The sequence below is a fragment of the Ochlerotatus camptorhynchus genome, unplaced genomic scaffold (genome assembly GCF_037179485.1).
Source record: "Ochlerotatus camptorhynchus isolate MF236.1 unplaced genomic scaffold, CSIRO-AGI_Acam_v1.1 ptg000503l, whole genome shotgun sequence".
Taxonomy (NCBI): Eukaryota; Metazoa; Arthropoda; class Insecta; order Diptera; family Culicidae; genus Ochlerotatus; species Ochlerotatus camptorhynchus.
The window spans coordinates 1,750,900-1,769,345 of record NW_027040988.1 but is presented as its reverse complement, the minus strand read 5'-3'; the positions used below and the strand labels follow the sequence as shown (position 1 = coordinate 1,769,345).

At 36.4% G+C, this 18,446-nt stretch overlaps 1 protein-coding gene across 4 annotated transcripts in view; it reads right to left on the bottom strand.

Annotated features, from left to right (window-relative positions):
* The window catches only part of Spred (Sprouty-related protein with EVH-1 domain), a 63,877-nt gene extending 48,665 nt beyond the window's left edge, over positions 1 to 15,212 (bottom strand). For 3 of the 4 annotated variants that reach the window (XM_065235800.1, XM_065235801.1, XM_065235802.1), the window contains exon 1: positions 14,999 to 15,212. In XM_065235800.1, coding sequence (XP_065091872.1) covers positions 14,999 to 15,018 — 20 coding nt within the window. In that variant the 5' untranslated portion in view covers positions 15,019 to 15,212. Of the gene's footprint in view, positions 1 to 14,592; positions 14,918 to 14,998 lie in introns of those variants that run through there. The other variant, XM_065235803.1, reaches the window with a different exon arrangement.
* Positions 15,213 to 18,446: the final 3,234 nt, after the last annotated feature.

Below are 18,446 nucleotides of genomic sequence, written 5' to 3'. Positions count from 1 at the left end.
GATCCTAAATTCTCATTTAGTTGATTCTCTGAGCTAAGCATTTAGTTGATTCTCTGAACTATAGATTATCTGAGCTGTTAAGAACACAATAAAGAACAAGAACTACAAGTGTTCCGAAAAAATTCCATCCTCTTCTCTTAACTCTATACCACTCTTGAATTTACTCAAATGCGCCCAAAGGATCTACGTCACACGCAATTAGGTGTAACATCTATTAAGAGACGCACATACCCATTTGGAGGTTAAATTTTGCAACAACTAACAACATCTTATGTCTACGGAAATAGATTTTTATCAACCCTCAAGAATGTGTCAACACTCAGTGGTAGCTGAATTTATATCAGGGGCGCAACCACAAATTCGCAACTATATTTAAAATTTTAAATGAACAACCAACCTCAAACTACACCGAGTAATTAAGTTGTCAGCAAAGCAAAGTCAGTCATACGTTTCTGTGATTCAGTAATATTTTCCTGAATTTGAATGAAATTCCCGGAGATTCCTTGATTTTCCAGGTCCAAAAATGGATTGCCATGTTTTTCAAGATAGTCGACATAGTCGTATGGTGGTCCAACATGGTTTGACAATGGTTTTTGAGTTAATATGATTTTACACGGAATATGTCCGAGTGCAGAAAATGAGGCCCTGGGACACACGCAATGACTTCTATTGATCATATTATCGAATTTTCATGCGATTTAATCTGTAACAAGATGGGTTTGTACCGTTTTTGATCATTTCTAAACCTGTGCTCACCGGACCTCTGGGCACTGGAACCTGTTCCGGTCATAACTCCGAAACCAGTTGACTGATTCCAAAGTTATTCAGTTATGATCCATGTGACCATAGTACCTTTCGTATGGCGCTTGTTGCGTCCAAATTTTGTGCAGTGGTTGTCATGGTTCGTCTTACCTCATGTGTGTTTCTTCTTCTTAAGTCTCTACGAAATTATTTTTTTTTAGGGTTCTGGAAAATTACCAGGATTAGACCTTGCAAAATTTTGTTTGTAAACTCTCTACCATTTGTAATTTTTCGTAATCTCAAAATTGGACAATTTTTCGTTATTCCGAAGTAAGGTAAAATTTCAAATCCTGAACTTGAAGAAATATTTAAAGATTCTATTATATTTCTCGAGATACCGGACATAGCATTCAGTTACCGTGGGGACGTAATTTGTGATTATCCGCGGTCCATTTCAAATTGTATCTTTATTTATGTACGGTCCTTATATTTGAAATGACGTCTCACATTCATCTAGTGATGGCCGATTTTCATTCGAATAATCGATTAATCGATTAACAAACCGAAAAGTGAAATATTTGTAATCGGTTGTAATCATGCCGATATAAGCATTAACTTTTCCAGAGGATTTTAACCCATCGTTTCAAACATGTGCTGCACTCTCATTGGTGGAAAAATGACAGCACACCGAACAAAAAATAATCGATTAGTTGTTAATCAAGTAATTAAAAATGGGTGTGATTGTTTTGATAAAAAAGTACACAAAATTTCATCGCTACCAAGGGGGCAGCAAAACCACAAAATTACCTTCCGTGAAAGAGGACACTAAAATAGATTTTTTTTTCTTCCGACAGTTTCATCTTAGTATTCTTCTTTGGAAGTAGGGCTGATTATGCAAATTTAGGTTAAATGATGCATTCCTCAACGTCCACCTTGAATAATACAGATGAACTTAGCGACGTGTGACGTGACTCTCCGACTTTCGTCACCTCACTAGTGACAGAGAGTCACACGACTCGCAGAATAGGCCTGATTTGTAGTCGATGACTTTAACAACTGTGTCACGTTTTATACAAAATACATTTTTTGTAATGAATCAGTATGTTAATACATGTCAATACAAACGAATACGCGTTTGTTGATATTAGGTAGTGCTTGATTATTCAACATCCTCAAAATCATCCCCACCAAGATGAAGACGAATATTAATATTGACAACAACACAGGGCTCTTACCCCAAAGGCTCTGGGTTCAACCCTAGTCGGCACCACTGAGATTTTCTGAGGCATAAAATCTCTGATCAAGCCTTCTTTCGGAAGGAAAATAAAGTCGTTGTTCCCCGGTCTATGAGTTGATGGGTCGATAGGTATGGTCCAGTTGGTGGGAGCTGCCTCCCTGGCGTCGGTAGCATTGATACTCAGTACGGAAAACAAGATCGACGGAAAACAAATCAAGGGAAAAAATACTGCTCACCAACCCCCACCGCCCAAAACTGGTCTACATCATCTACCAAATATTGAAGTTGAAAGTTTTCCAGAATTCCATATTGGAAAATGACATCAATATTTTGCGCCCTGGACAATTGTCAAAGCTCTTGGACTTGGATGAATATAGTGGAAGAATGTTCAAATGAATTTCGATGATAATTGGGATAATTTCATGGGTGTCCTGTAGAGAACTCCTAAGGAATTCTGGGAAGTATTTTTAAGGAATCCCGAAGAGGTAATTCTAAAAAGAATTCCATTTGTTTTGTGGTGAGAAATTCCGGCGAATTCTATAGAGGATTCCAAGGTATTTATGAATAGAATTTAATAGTGATTCCGGCTATAATTACATGGGGATTGTGAGGAGAAGTTCAAAAGAATTTTAGGGAGAATTCAAATGCAATTTATTAGGGAATTTCAAAGGAACTCTGAGGAGAATTTAAAGGGAATTCTGGATCTTGACCACTATTCATAGTAAATCCTGACACAAATTCCAAAAAATGGTGATAAAAACATTCCATGGAGATTGTAACAAGAATTCTTAACAGAATTCCAACAGAATTTTTAGCAACTTGGAACGAAAAGTTCAAAGGGGATTCAAAATTTATTCTGATGATAATTCTTTATAAATTCTGATGAGTACTCAAAGGGATTTCTGACTAACAGAACTGCAAAAGGATTCTGGAAAGAATTTCACGTAAATTTTGATAAGAAATCAAAGTGTCTGAGGATGTGGTGTGGTGAAATTTTGAGTCCAAAATATTAAGAAATAAAAAATCCCGCCATTGTGAAAATAGGACTTTTTTTGACAATTTGGATACCTGCCGCTAATCAGCCTGTTAACTGTAGTTACTATAACAAAAACAAAATGTGGGTACACCTATAAAAATCTACATTAAAAAACCTTCAAATTGACGTTCTAAGAACAAGAATCTTATTCGGTTGTGGAGTAATCTCTTCCGAAAGATGAACATTTTAAAAATCTCGAAAATCCAGGGTTGTAGCCGAGAGGGATCTAGGCACTTCAGAGCAAAATCAAAAAAAGGCGTTTGTTCAGAATGCCAAAAAAGGGTTTTGGCGAACTTCAGCTCAAATCGGTGACATCGATCACAGGTGGTGCACCCCCTTGATCTGGAATGACCCATATGTAAATTATTGGAAGGACGCTAGGACGAATTGATAAATCAAGCTTGTAAATTAATCTAGAAATCAATGAGATCGACGAACATTTGAATATTCGGAACAAAATAATTAAGATTATGGACTAAGCCAACATTTTCACATTCTTGAGCTCTACGAGATGTTTTACTTTAAAATATTGCGTATATTTTAGAGATCTAAGATTTAATACAAATTATTGCTCTTGGACTTGGATAATATTACAGGATTCTGATACTATGAAGCTAGAGAATGCCAAATGAGTTTTAATAATAGGTGTCGAGGAAATCTAGCGATAATTTATGATTATCAAGTAACTCTGGGGAGACTTCTAATGGGATTTAACTAGAAACTACAGGTAATATTTTAGAAATATCTCAAGAAAATTTTAAGGAGAAGTAAAGGTGAGTTTTAAGATAACGTAAGTGGGGGTGACATAGGGGCAAAAAATCAAAAGATTTCGTTCTCAGCCAATATTTAGATTTTAGCAAGGAAAACCATTTTAAGCATGCGAATATATTCATACATGATATTTTTTACGAATGGCATGGAAATGATTGAGGTTTCATTTTACTAAAATTAAATAAAAATAGACCAATTTGATACTAAACATTTTTAGGAGGGGTGGCATTGAACAAAACATAAATTTGGTTAAAATATCTTAAAATACGTAAATGTAGCGTAGCTATTAACAGTACACCTGGTTATGATCACAATGTTCTTCACATGTATGGCTAAAGATCGTGTGAAACCCTCGGCTACCCACATAAATGTTTGTTCGAACTTTTGTTTGCCTGTGGACATTTTTAAAAACGTGTTTTTGCTACTATTTATGACACTTAACTTCACAGCACTATTTAAATAAAACAACTGGTTGATGTTTACTCAAAGAGTTCAAGAAACATATTCTAATTATTGTCTGTATATTCAAGATATTTGCATCAATAAACATTTATCAATCTTGGCCCAATGTCACCCCGTTTTACGGTAGCCCTGATGAGACTATTATGGGATTATAATTAACTGGGCTCTAAAGCAAATCGAAAGAATTTCAGGGAACAGTCTAAGGGAATTCGGAGCCTCTTTCCTTCAAGGTGAAATAACCATATATGGCAAACTTGACTGACTTGATTACAATCCTGAAAAAACGCCTAATGATCACCTACGGCTGAAAATTCCTTAAATTTTGATCAATCATAGATAAATTTTAAGGATAGCTGCAAGGAAATATGGATTATAATTCCATGGAAATCTAATTAATAAAATACCTCAAAATATTCTTTGCAGATCTTCATGCTAGTTTAAGGAAAGATTGAAGAGAATACCAAAGGTAATTTATAACTATTTGAGGGAATTTTAAGGAGTTTCTGGGAGAGTTGGGCATATTTTCAAAGAAACTAGGAGTAGTGATCCATGAAAATCCGAATAAATTTCCAAAAGAACACTAAGGAGAGTTCTAAGATAATTCCAAGTGATCCTCATGAGAACAATTCTTCGGTTAACTCCAAGGAAATCTAGAGATGAACTAGCCGCCGGCTAGTGTCTAAATGATGAATTTAGATGGCATACCAAAAGATTTCCGAGGAATATTCCAAGCGAATTCTAATGAAAATTATGGGGAGAAATTAAACAAATTCTCCCAAAAAGAATAGGAAGATAACATAAGAGTGAATTTCAAGAGTTTTCTGCGCAGAATACTGAAACTTTTATGGACGAAATTTCTAAGGATAATCCTGAAAGTAAAAGTAATTCTGAAGATTTTTTGGAGTGATCCTAAGCAAATTCTTGACGAATTTATAAAAATATCCAGAGATGTGTTCCTAAAAAATAATTTAGTAAATTCAAACATTGAAAAAAATCAAGAAATTCAAGATTCTGGATTAACAAAAATGCTTACGATTCTGAGACTTCGATTGAGAACAAATTTAAAGTTCCTGGTCTAGGAGGTGAAATTGTAATAATTCGGAAATACAAAACGTTTTACGAATATTGAAGTTTTCTGGCTTCGGAATTTTAAGGATGGATCAATCCTAAAGAAAATTTTACTTCGAAAGAATGTTGGTATCCCATGGCTTTGCTAAAATATAGAATCCCAGACATGAACAAAACTTGAACCCTCCCCCCATTTTGAAATAAGAGCTGGTGCTTGATTTAATCAATTAGGGCAGGGGTGTAACTTTCGTGGTTTTCCTAGGGTGAAGCAAACCCTCTTTACGACGCTAGTTAGTGGCTACACTGACTGAAAAATTTCCAAATTTTCTCGGAATTTCGTGTGGGTGACAACTCGTAAGTGCAGAAATAAGGTGAATTGCTGTGGAAGCCTTATTTCTGATAGATATCAATGGGAATACTCCTCACTATCCCTCTCTAACGGTCGACAGCGCGGACAGCATCAAGCGCTGAGTCAGGATCCAAACAGTTTGTCGAATCTGGATCAAGATTTGCCAAATAATATGATACACCAGGTTGCAATTAAATCTCTACCCCAGGAATGGCAACACGCAAAGACCATTGATCTTTGCAATAATCCTCTGACAAAGGAGGCTAAACTGACCGCGGCCCAAAGACTCGTGCCCGAATGGAAAGACTACGACACGGAGATAAAACGACTTCAAGCTAAGGTGGACGAACTTGAACACGAAGCTGGTCAGATTTCACATTCCCAAGGAGATGCTTCCTCCAACCAAGAAGCGCAACACACTGAGCTGTAATAGAATTTCAACGTAAAATAAATCAGCATTTTGAAATTAAAATTAAATCTAAGCCAATTGTCAGCTCCATGAGAACTGTGTTTGCTGTGATTATTTAATGGTAGCGTATGTCGCAATTTACTTTAAAAGCTTTATCCTGTGGTATAAGAAGTATATTCACACATTTCAGGTTGTTTTTGCGTTGTTTCACCTTTAGAACCACAATGCCACTGGTTCACACTCCAGAAGACAGAAATTCTACTGATTTGAAAGGTTAATAAAATTGTACAACCATCTCTTTTACCAACTTGGGAGTTCGGTAAAGAGAGATGATCAACCCGATTCGTACCTTTCTCAAAGTTCTCTTGCTCGCTTTCTACTATATACCATTTTCACACTGCCGTACTATAAAGTCTAACGGAACTATCAACTCTATACTTTCATCTCCTCATCTATCGTATAAAATGACCACTTTAAGTCTGTTATTTGAAACTTAGCATCTTCAACTATGTAAAATCGTTAACATCACGCAGAAGTAATACAAACAAAATAGTTAAGGTAACAAATGAAGACTGGATGGAGAAAAAATATCATTTTGATCGTTTATACAATGCAACGGAATTTGATCGTAATATTTGGGAAAGTGGGGGACCAAACATCCATCCAGGTACAACTGTTTTTTATACAGACGGTTCAAGATTGAACAATCGTGTGGGAGCAAGGATAACTGGTCCAGGGATAGATATCTCAATACCTATGGGTTACTGGCCAACTGTGTTCCAAGCAGAAATTCAAGAAATCCTTGAATGCATTCGAAACATTCGAATATCTGCATTATGTATGATAGTCAAGCAGCATTAAATGCTTTAAAATCAGGAACATGCAATTCAAAACTCGTATGAGAATGTGCAATGTCACTTAAGAAATTTGCCTGTCGAAACCAAGTAAACCTATATTGGGTTCCTGGCCACTGAAAAGAGCCAGGCTAGGATCATCTCAACAATTCATAGGACCAGAACCATTATGTGGAGTTTCTGCTTGTTTTCTTAAAATGGAAATCAATACATGGGAAAAAATTAAAGTGGAGACCAGCTGGAACAACACTTCCATTTATTTATTTATTTATTTAATATGTCATCTGACAAATTTGTCTTAATGAATAAACTAGTCGTCTTAAATAAGGTTCAGTCTTCTTACTCTATTCACCAAATTGAGGTGTGGACATACCAAAATCAAACGCGGACTCGACGGATACAAACATACGAACCATTGCACAAATAGGCTGATTGTAGCCATAGAGAGTACGATGAAAGCTCGGTTACATCAGGGATTGCTGACGTAACATCCTACCTGAAGCACGGAAAACAAGCACCGTTGAGTAATTTAGCTATAAACGTAGCCTGTTGTAGCTTACGTCTTCGATCAAGCATTTCGAGGTCAAGCAGACGGCATCTATCGGGATATGCTGGAAGGTTCAAAGGATCACGCCACGGTAGGTTTCTGAGCGCAAGTCGTATGAATCTTTTTTGCACACGCTCGATTCTTAGATTCCATGATACGTCGTTTGGAGCCCATACAACTTAAGCATTTTCTAGGATCGGCCTTACGAGTGAACAATACAATGCTTTTAGACAGTGTGGATCCGTGAAATCCTTGGCAATCTTAGAGATGAAGCCAAATTGACGATTAGCCTTGGAAATAATCGATGCAAGGCAGTCGAAACGATTCATAATTCCGAACATTTCAATGACCAGCAGAATTCTTGAATTATCAAAGAAAGATCTCAGTGTCTATGCTGGTTTGATAACAGAACATTGTCCATGTAAATATCATCTGAAGTTAATAGGAAAACTTAAAGAGGATATGTGTCGATTTTGTGGCAAAGAAAGGAAGACTCTGAACACCTGCTATGCTCTTGTACAGCAATCTTGAATAAAAGGCGTATTTTTCTGGATAAGGGGCTGGCAGAACCTTTTGATATCATCCGAAATGTAATACCTTGCTGAGAAAATGCTTTTGGTCAGTCTATGTCTGTCGCTTCACAAAACCGTGATACGACATACTGATAATAATGAAATATAAAAACGGGGAATATATCACAATAGATAAAAGTAATGAATATACTTAAAACGAAAAAAAAAGCTGTTCCCGCAAAACATACAACAATGAAACTGCAACTACATTCCTATTTCATGTGCGATGTAGGAACAGTGTCCGAGATTTAACATCAAGCAAATTTTAAGTAATAGTGCCTTAATCGATTGTACGTCAGTTCAGGCAAAACCTTTTTCCGGAAAACCATTTCACAGAATGACATTTTCTGAAATTTACCATTTCCTGGAAAACTATTTCCGGAACGTACTGTATCCTGGAATGTAAAAAAATACCATATTTATTTTATTACAAATCTTAAATTGACGTAACAAAACGTAACTTCAGAGTAGTGTAAACATATACATGTATATACTTTTAGTGATTCATTGCCCTTACCCTATTTATGCGGAAGAATTAGACATAACCTGACTAGTCAATTTATGGCTACAATAACGGGGTCTACCTTCTTTGGATTACTGCTCGTTCTTTTAACATTAGAGGAGATGGTGATCGGGCAAATGACATTCGGAGCAACAATGGTAGGGGTAATGTAGCACATTCTAAAATGACGATATAACATTTCCCAGAAAGTAATATAGGTATTTGTAAAGAACAGCACGTGATCTAAACAAAGGAATATTTTAGAGAAGGAAATTTTCTTCTTTCATTTACATCAAAATAAGATGGAAGCTTCTTAATGGATCAGGGATTGTAGGAGACCAATGGGTTTACCTTTTTGTGGTCTGTAACATTTCGTTATATTATATTCTTACTCCAAAAAATATAACAGGGTGTCTACTCAATCCAAGGAATCACACTCCCTGAGTTTTCCAGGTTTTTCCAGGTCGGTGAAAAAAATTCCAGGTGCATACAAATTATACACATTATTATTTTATCTATTTATCCATCTGGAATCCCTTTTATGTACTTATTGATTTATGTTATTTTCGATTCTTCAAACTTGGGCGTTGGTACTTAAAAGTACCAGCGCCCAAGTTTGAAGAACAGACAGACAGAATAAAGCATGGTTTCACATGTCTACAATCTCTTAAGGGGCTGTCCATAAACTACGTAGACAGTTTAGGGGGGGTTCTGTTGACAATTATCCACGGCCTATACAAATTTTAATAAATTTGTATGGACAATTGTCTACGCAGGGGGAGGGGGGGGTCAAGAATACCAAAAAACCTGTCTACTTAGTTTATGAACAGGCCCTAAGGTCCGTTTAGACTATCTGATTTTGACCGCCGCCATAATGAAAAATCTGCTCAAATTTACTTTCGACACACTTTGTCGAACCCCCCTGTTTGCTGGTGTTCACACTGCTTGCACATGTCGAAAGAACTGTCAATTTAGATTTCAAAACAAAATTGTATCAGGAATCAAAAGTAAATACTTCCATCATGAATTACCGGAAAATTGCTCTAGTTTCGGCAGACGTATTTGCTTTTATTATTTTAAATAAAATGAGAAGGAGAAGGTGGATTTTGTGGAGTAGGAAATGGTTGCTCAGGAGGAATACCGGCAGCGATCTGGCTCATCTTGTCCTTCAAGAGCTGCGATATGAAGATGAAAATGGATTTCAAAGTTTCGCCAGGATGTCGATACCAACTTTAGACAAGCTAGTGGGAAAAGTTCTCACTAGATCTACATGATTCCTTGAATTCTGAAAATTTCTGTTAACAACGCAATTCTGCAAGGTCTTCAAATCTTTTGACGTCCCTGAAGTTTTTTTTCTGTTCTCCGGTAAAATTTCTTTAAAGATCAACAATCTTTCCTGATGATCTGCAAATTTCTCGGTAGTTCTACAGATTTCTTTGAAGTTCTGTGTGTTTTTCAGAAGTTCTGCAAATTTTGCTAAGAATCTACAAAGTTTCTGAATCCCTGAAGATTTAAGATCCTTGAAGATCGACAATTATCTCTGATGTTCACAAAATTTCTAATAATCTACAAACTTCTCGAAAGTTCCGCAATTTTTTCTGCAGATTTTCATGATTCAATGAATATCTGCAAATATCTCTGAACATCTATACAATTTCCTAAAGAATTAAAAGATTATCTAGAAATTTTTGAGCTTTTCGGAAGTTTTAGGAAGTATTCTGAAGTTTTTCTAATTTTTCTCAAGCTGTGCAAATATCTCTTAAAATCAGCGAACATACCTGAAGTTCTGTGAATGTCTCTCAAAATCCAAGAACCGCAGTAAAATTCTGAAAATTTATTTAAACATCTGCTAATTTTTGAGTAGATTTACGATCTACCCTCTGAACTTTTCTGAAGTTCCTAAAATTTATTTCAAATTCTGTAATGTTTTCTAAAGTACTGTATTTCTGCTCTAAAGATCTACGAACTGCCCTGAAGTTCAATAAATTTCACAGTAGATCTCCGAACTTTTCTAAAGTTCTTTAAATTTCTTTGTGGATTCTTGATCTAAAGATCGGCGAACTTTCCCGAAGATCTGTTAGTTTTTCTGAAGTTTTACAAATTTTTCTAAAAACGTACGAACTTTCTGACGTTCTACAGAGTTCTTTTAAGGTCTACGGACTTCTCTGAAGTTCTTTAGATCTATCTATTTCCGACTTCCATGGAGTTCTGCAAAATATTGTACTTTTGTACTTCGCTGCGATTTGTTTTTGGAATTGAGGTGCTTTTCTGACATTTAACGAATTTTTCTGAAGATCTCACAATTTGTGTGAAACTTTCTGTCAAATTCCTGCAAATATCTTTAAAGTTCTGTAAAGTTGTATTAAGCTCCGTAGCTCTATTCCCAAAATCTACATAAAAAAAACTTGAGGCTCAATAAATTTCTCAGTAGATCTGCAAACTTCTCTGATGTTTTGTAAATTCCTCTCGGGTTACCCTGAAGATTTGAAAATTTCCTTGAAGATTACCTAAAGTTGTCAAAATTTATCTGAAAATATTTGAGCTTCCTTGAAGTTTTAAATGTCTCTTTCAGAATCTACAAATTTTCCTGAAATCGTGTAAATATTTTTTTTTTTAAATTGCTTCCCTGAAGTTACCTGAAGTTCTGCAATTTTTACTGAAGATCCAATAACATTTCTGAGTAATTTTTTTCAAAGTTCTGTAGCTTTGTTCTGAAGATCTACGAACTTTTCTGATGTTGAATAATGTTTCGAGGATCTCCAAACTTATGTGAAATACTTTATATTTCACTGTAGATTCTTGGACTTGTCTCAAGTTATGCGAATTTCCCTGAAGATTTGCAAAATTTACAAATTGATTTGAAATTATTTTTGCTTGCTTGAAGTTTTGAAAATTTCTTTGAAAATTGATCTGAAGATCTACGACCTCTCTTGTGATTTTGTTTTTATGAATTTCTATTAATTACTTTTAATGTTTTTGTAGTTCTGTTCTCAAGATCTACGAACTACCCTGAAACTCAACACATTTCTCAGTAGATCTCCGACCCTCTCTGAAGCTCAAAAAAAAATTCTATGTAGGCTCTCAGACCTGCTGTCTGGCATGCTTATTCTTATACAATACATGCTTCGTATGCTTCTTTTTGACGGTTGCCAGTCTCTCTTCTTCGACTGTTTCCTTTTTACGACGATTTTGATCCTCCACATACAAATCAGCGAAGAGCGAGCGTGACAAGACTCTTTTAATGAACTTGTCTCGTTCGCACACGTTGTCTTAGCTGTCAGATGCTCGTCAAGTTCAGTGCCCTTAAGAAACGTTTCGACAAACTGAACGAAAAACTTCTTTTGAATTACGAATGAAGTGATAATTGGAAAATTCCCATAGTGGAACCAAAATTCCCTGAATATTCCAGGTTTTTCCAGAAAAAGTAAAATTCCCTGTAAATTCCCGGTTTTCCAGGTTTTTCCAGGTAGTAGACACCCTGTATAATAAAGAAGTGGCTATTTCCTTTATCGAATGTTTAATAAAGAAAGAAATAATCTCATCTCCGAAAATATAATAGAGAAGATAATACACTCGGGTCTTTTTTAGCACGGGGGATACGTACCGTGTAAAATAATCTACGAGATTTTGATTTTTCACATGTTCAAATGTTTTAAAAAAAAATCGGATTTTGATGCCATTTGTAATTATAGCATTCTATGATCCATATAAACATATTTTAAAAATTTCAGTATTTACACCAAAAATTTTGATTTTTTTTTCAATTATGCCGTTGTCGAGAAATCGTTAAAAACGTACCGTGTAAATCGCGAAAAACCGTGTAAAAAAACCGCGTAAAAAACCCGTGTAAATAAAGACTTCAGTGTACTCTCTTCTTTAAATATGTCATTCTACGAATATTGACTAAAGAAGTGAATACTTGATATTTAATATAATTAGGAAAATCAATAGCTTTTCGAAATGGTCATTGGATTCTGGGTAATGGTCATTAGGGGTAGCGGCGTTCGGTGTAGTGACATTCGGGGAAACGGAGTTTCCAGGAAATTCTACATTCCGGGAAATAATGGCATTCTGGGAAACGGATTTCCGGGAAATATCATCATGATGGCCATATTTGGACTTTGCAAGAATTCACCCAAACGCGAGTAAAAGGTAATTATGCAGTTAATCTTTTATTCTAGAATGCTATTCTATGTAAGATTGCAAAGTTCTCACTAAAACACTTTAACCAAATATTGTTGGTTTGTTCAAGCTGCTGGAACTTGTTCGGAATAAGATATACAAACTATGGAAGTCGCTCCGAGTTGGCTCAGTGATGATCACCGATGCATGTGATTCGAGTTATAGCTTAAATCGGTTGAATGAACTCCAAAACAAAACGAGCTGGAAAGCGCCTGTGATCTGTTACAAGCTATTATGAACAGAGCGTTTGATGTGTGTCACAATTATTAAACTTTGACGAGTATCATAAACTAAAAAAAAAATAACAAAGATTGACCTGCTTTCATCTTGTGTCCGTAGAAAAAAAAAGATATGACCACCATCCATACACAGGATGGATAGTGATTGTTGGTATACCATGCCAACCAGTATCATCAATACACAATATACTCCTGCGTGAGCACGCGAGCAACAGAGAGTGGCGCTGAGAGAGCGCACGAGGGGCTCCCTTTCTGTTCTGCTACTGCGTTGTGTGTTTCACCATCCAGTCTCACACATTCTCCCAATCTCCCAATCTCTCCAAAGGTCTTTCTCTTTCATTCATAAAATTTTGCAGATCATTAATATTTTTAGTATGGCCTTGCTCATGACCAACCAACATGAATGCGACGATTGATACATCCGTGCAAGGCCATATTAATTGTGTTTGGACTAGTTCAGAACGTGAGCAATGTTCGCCGAATTGGTTGACGATCTTTTGATAACTTTATCAGATTTTGACCGTAGGAAGGAAAAATTATTCTCTCAGGATTCGTATTCTCTCAGTGAACCTGTGAGAGTAGCAAGCATCCTTTTTTGCTACGTGCGACTTGTCCTACTGCTGCTAGCTCATATAGGTATACGATAGCCCAACTAGAACCAGACCGTCACGACTGAACTTTCGAATCTGGGACTAGCCAGCATGGAAAAGTTCATAGCATTTTGCGGACGATCAAAATATCGAATTTAAAAATAAATCCATGTTTACAGCGCTACTTGAGCTATAGAACCATAAATATAAACGTTTCTCGCGAAGAAAGAAGAAAAATACACACATACACACATAAATGGGCAGAAGCAGAGAAAGAGAGCGCGACTTCGTCCCACATTGCGAGAGAACTGGAGTAAGCGAGAAAACAGAATCATAAAAGTGGCACTAAAGACAGAAGCTCTAATTTTCTCAATGAAATCCCATAGTTCTTATTTTTTTCATTCATAAAAAACTCAGATGTCACCACTTACGTATAGGTCGAGCGCGAGCTCATACTCGTCCGCTCACTGGTGAACAGGTGCTAGGGTAGGCAGCGAACTGGTGGATAAGCTGCCATTCATATATTTAATTAGTAATACACTGACAGGGGGAAGACTCCTCAACTGTCTAAGGTATTACTTATTCGTTCGTTATTGTATAACTGTGAGAAAATCAATAGCCTTTTGAATGCCTCGTCAAAGTAATTAACCAAGTAATAATAGTAATTGTTTGTGTTGCGCCTGTTATTTTTCCATTAACTTTCTTGCTATTCGTTTTTTGGTTTTGATTTCACTTATTGGATAATCAACTGAAGAACTCCAGTGTATTTATGCTGTGTTCAAGCTGATGAGAAATATTCCATCGTCGTTCTGTCAAACTTTCAGTGAGCAGATTTGCTAGCAAACATATACAGCACCTACGATATCCTTTTGGTGTGTAAGGCTTCCAAAAGCCTCAGCTCATCCAAGTACCATTGAGAGATGAGTAAGAGCCATACATGTAGGAGAGCATGAGCAACAACGGACGAAAAAAAAAACTTCCAATTCGATTTTCCCTAGGACCACATCCCGTCTAAGCGATCATAATCACTAACATTTCTTTGGAGCTTCCGCTCGATTCACTGGTTCGTGCACTGATTCCATTATTGATACCATCCAGCTTAGCCACTCTTTTCGCCTTTTCGATTAGCTCGAAGGCTTTTCCTGCTTCACAACACTTTGGAACTTGACAATTTTCACTTTCCTTCGAACCTCACCGAAGGCACACACAATTGATTTACTTGCACTCTTTTTATTTTTCCCTCATCTCACTGCTCACCCTCACTTATAGCTCCGTTTGCCTTCACTGTTTGCTCCACCTTCCGCACACCCTCCTCCAAAGCGACCTCATCATCACACTCAACTCACGGAATCCCACAAGGAGGATCAGGAAAATTTTTCCCCAAGACTTTTCTAACCGAGCGTTTAGCTATTTCCAAACTTTCCCAACACTACACTTACTCTTCATATGCCTCGGTCATGATTTGATATCTCAAATATACTAATATTTTGCGGTAGTAACACTGTTTTCACCATTTTTGTATCTGTACATGGGCCAAAGCGAAAATTTTCGTGTGAGAGACGATTAGTGGTAAGGTTTTTTTCCTTCTCTTCTTGCTGTGCTGCTGCTTTTTCTGCTACTACACTGACTCTTGTGCTAGCTTGCTTGCTTGATGCTTCATACACTCCTCTTCGCATGTTCTCTCTCTGTTGGTGCTTGTTGGGTGCCCACACTCTCTCTCTCACTTCATCTCGCGCTCCATTCTTTCCTATACAGATTGCTGCTTGTGATGATGGGCAGCTTCATCCCCAGAGAGGTTAATCACTCTCTCACGTTTCTGTTGTCTAAATGCCAGAAGTTGCGTCATTTGATGAACGTTTCATTGTACTGTCATTTGATGGCCATTGTGGAGTTTATTGAAAGAATACAGACCGCTCATATTGTCTTGCCATCACTTTTGTATTGTATCATTCGGTGGATTTGATACACCACGCGGCATTTTGGTTTTCTTTTACCAAGGGCCTTTGCCTTGGCCTTTGGTTTGTTTACTCTGAAATCAGTTGCTTCTCAACTAACAATTTATAGTCACAAATAAGCATATACCTATACCTATATTTAATAAATGCTGCATTACAGTGTACAATGATGAATAAAACGGGTTGTCGAATTATGTGCTGGAAAAGCTCATTGAGAGCGATAGATGCAACTTTATCCCGCTGTTTCCTCTGATCTGATATTTTTTTTTTAATAAAAGCTTTACAAACGATGACTGTCTTGTCTTCCTAATTCAACACCAGAAGTTTTATCTAATAACAAACTGAATAAGTGTAATTTTCACATACATTGACGGTTCAATTGAACTGTTTTGAATTGATTTGATAACATCAGGGTGTCCATTCAAATTCCATTTTTCAATTCCCGGTTATTAAAAAACTCTGCCTTTAGCAAATAAGGCGTTCAAAAATATTGATTTGATAACATCAGGGTGTCCATTCAAATTCCATTTTTCAATTCCCGGTTATTAAAAAACTCTGCCTTTAGCAAATAAGGCGTTCAAAAATAACGCTTTAGAGATAATGATAAAATTTTGTCAGCAGAATTCCTCTACAATATGCAGGGCTGGTAATGGGTATTTTATACAATAGTATTGCCTACAATAACGAAAAAAGTGACTAAATAGTGACTTTAAAACAATAAAAAAGTGACCAATATTGATCGGAAAGATATTAATTGTCGTTGAATGCGATCCGCCTTAACAAATATTATAAATTCCCAAACCACAATGAGCATGTTACAAGTTTTTTTTTTAAATAAAACAAATAGTCGAAGGATCTTATAAATTTGTTTTCGTGAAATCAGTATTAATTGGATAATCAATAGGTTAACTTGTAACCTCCATTTCCTCACACAATACTCATTTTTCTGCCACGATTTTTTGGAAACCAACCGTTGAATAAGTTGAATTTAGATTCAGATCTCTTTAAATAGGAAAAATTTTAAGCGCAGAGAAAAATGATCAACGTCTTGGACAAATTCGTCAATTTTAAGCCAAGCAATTTTAAAGATCTCGAATATAGAAACTTCTGTAAAACTTCATATCTCTGGAACCTAGACAAGCGTTCTGGATCGTATCGATAATTATCATTATTCTGGAACGAGGAAGATTTTCTCGAAAAATCTCGATCTTCAAAAAAGTTGTAAGATTCTGGTATACATTTTAGAGATATTGGACATTTTTTTGTTTAATGCTGGTACTTAGTAATTCACGATTTTTTTTTATTATAGTCACTTTAACACTCTTGGGTCATTCGTGACTTGTCCGGGGGTGAGATTTGAACTCGTGACTTTGGCGTGAGAGGTATGGATGTTAACCACTACTCCGGGGTCGCCCCCAGTAATTCACGATCCTTAATTCAAACAAATTAAGAAAGCATAGAATAATTTACGATTTGTTAGAATGTAAGTTCACAGTCCGAGAAAAACGAAAGTTTCTAAAATATAGAAAATATTTCATGATTTTAAACATAGAATTTATCTAAAATCTGGGATTGGAAATTTGTTGATTCCAGACTTGTAGAAAAAAACAATTTGATGGGCTTGGAAAAGAACTGCCGATACTAATGCTTCCGGCCTTCAAATATTTATCGAAATTCAGGTTTTTGAAAACATCTCTAGCGCTTGGAAAGTTTCCTAGACCATTTTTTAACATATAAGACTAGGAAAACTTTTAAGATGACGAAGAGATATCGAAACCAGAGTTTATTTTTTTAGAAACCTCAAGAAAATGTAATATGTAGTAAGGTCAAAATGTGTTATTCTAAATTGGGGATTGGAATTGAGAAGAGGAATGCAAGGAAATTCCAATGATAATATTTGAAATAATCTTAAAAGAATCTTTACAGGATTCCAAGAGGATGATTTGAGAATGCTTAGCAAAATTTCAAAGAAATTGTTTTTTTTTTATTTATAGTAATTTTCACACTCTCGGATCATTTTTGCTTTATCCGGGAGAGATTTGAACTCATGATTTTGGAGTGAGAAGTATGGATTCAGATCTTTATGTTTTACAGACTAAACTCAGTATTCAAAGATGTCCACAAAGTGCAGAAATTAATGATTAATTTATCTCTACGTCCGGTGTGGAACATTTGCATGCCAAGCATGATCGGAGTTTGAGACGGCATGAATCTGCTTCTCTATCTTGAAGTAGCTTCGTAACAGGATATGTCTCGCTTAGCCTTTAAACTAAAACTACTTCACTCGGAAAACTGTAGCAAAATAATTGAAGCAATGACACCATATTTTTTTTTTTTCCTTTGGTTTGTTTTTTCCGTCGATCTTGTTTTCCGTGCTGAGCACCAATGCTACCGACGTGCCAGGAAGGCAGCTCCCACACCTGGACCCTACCTATCGACCCATCAACTCATGAACCGGGGACCAACGGCTTTACTTCCCATCCGAAGGAAGGCGTGATCAGAGATGTTATGCCTCAGAACATCCCGGCGGCGCCGACTGGGATTGAACCCAGGTCTGCTGGGGTGAAAGGTAATCACGCTTACCACTACACCACCGGCGCCGTTAATGACACCATATGAAATTCTATAAATTTAGCTATCGTAGTAGGAACAACGACAAAATCACCGCTTGATCCGGGCGCGAACAGATTGCGAGTAAGAGAAAAGAATAATATGAAAGTTGTAAGCAAGAGAATATAATGATGTATGTATGTGCTATAAAGTTGATTGATTCCAAGTAACATTTTAAGAGATAGTTTTTTTATGATCTTCACAAGGAAGATTGGAAGACCGTAACTATGGATGACCACAACTCAAGTGCTTGAGTTCCAGATTCAAAATTTGGTCGAAACCTGGGGCCTTCTTGTTTTTAGATGATTTGATATAGGCCAAC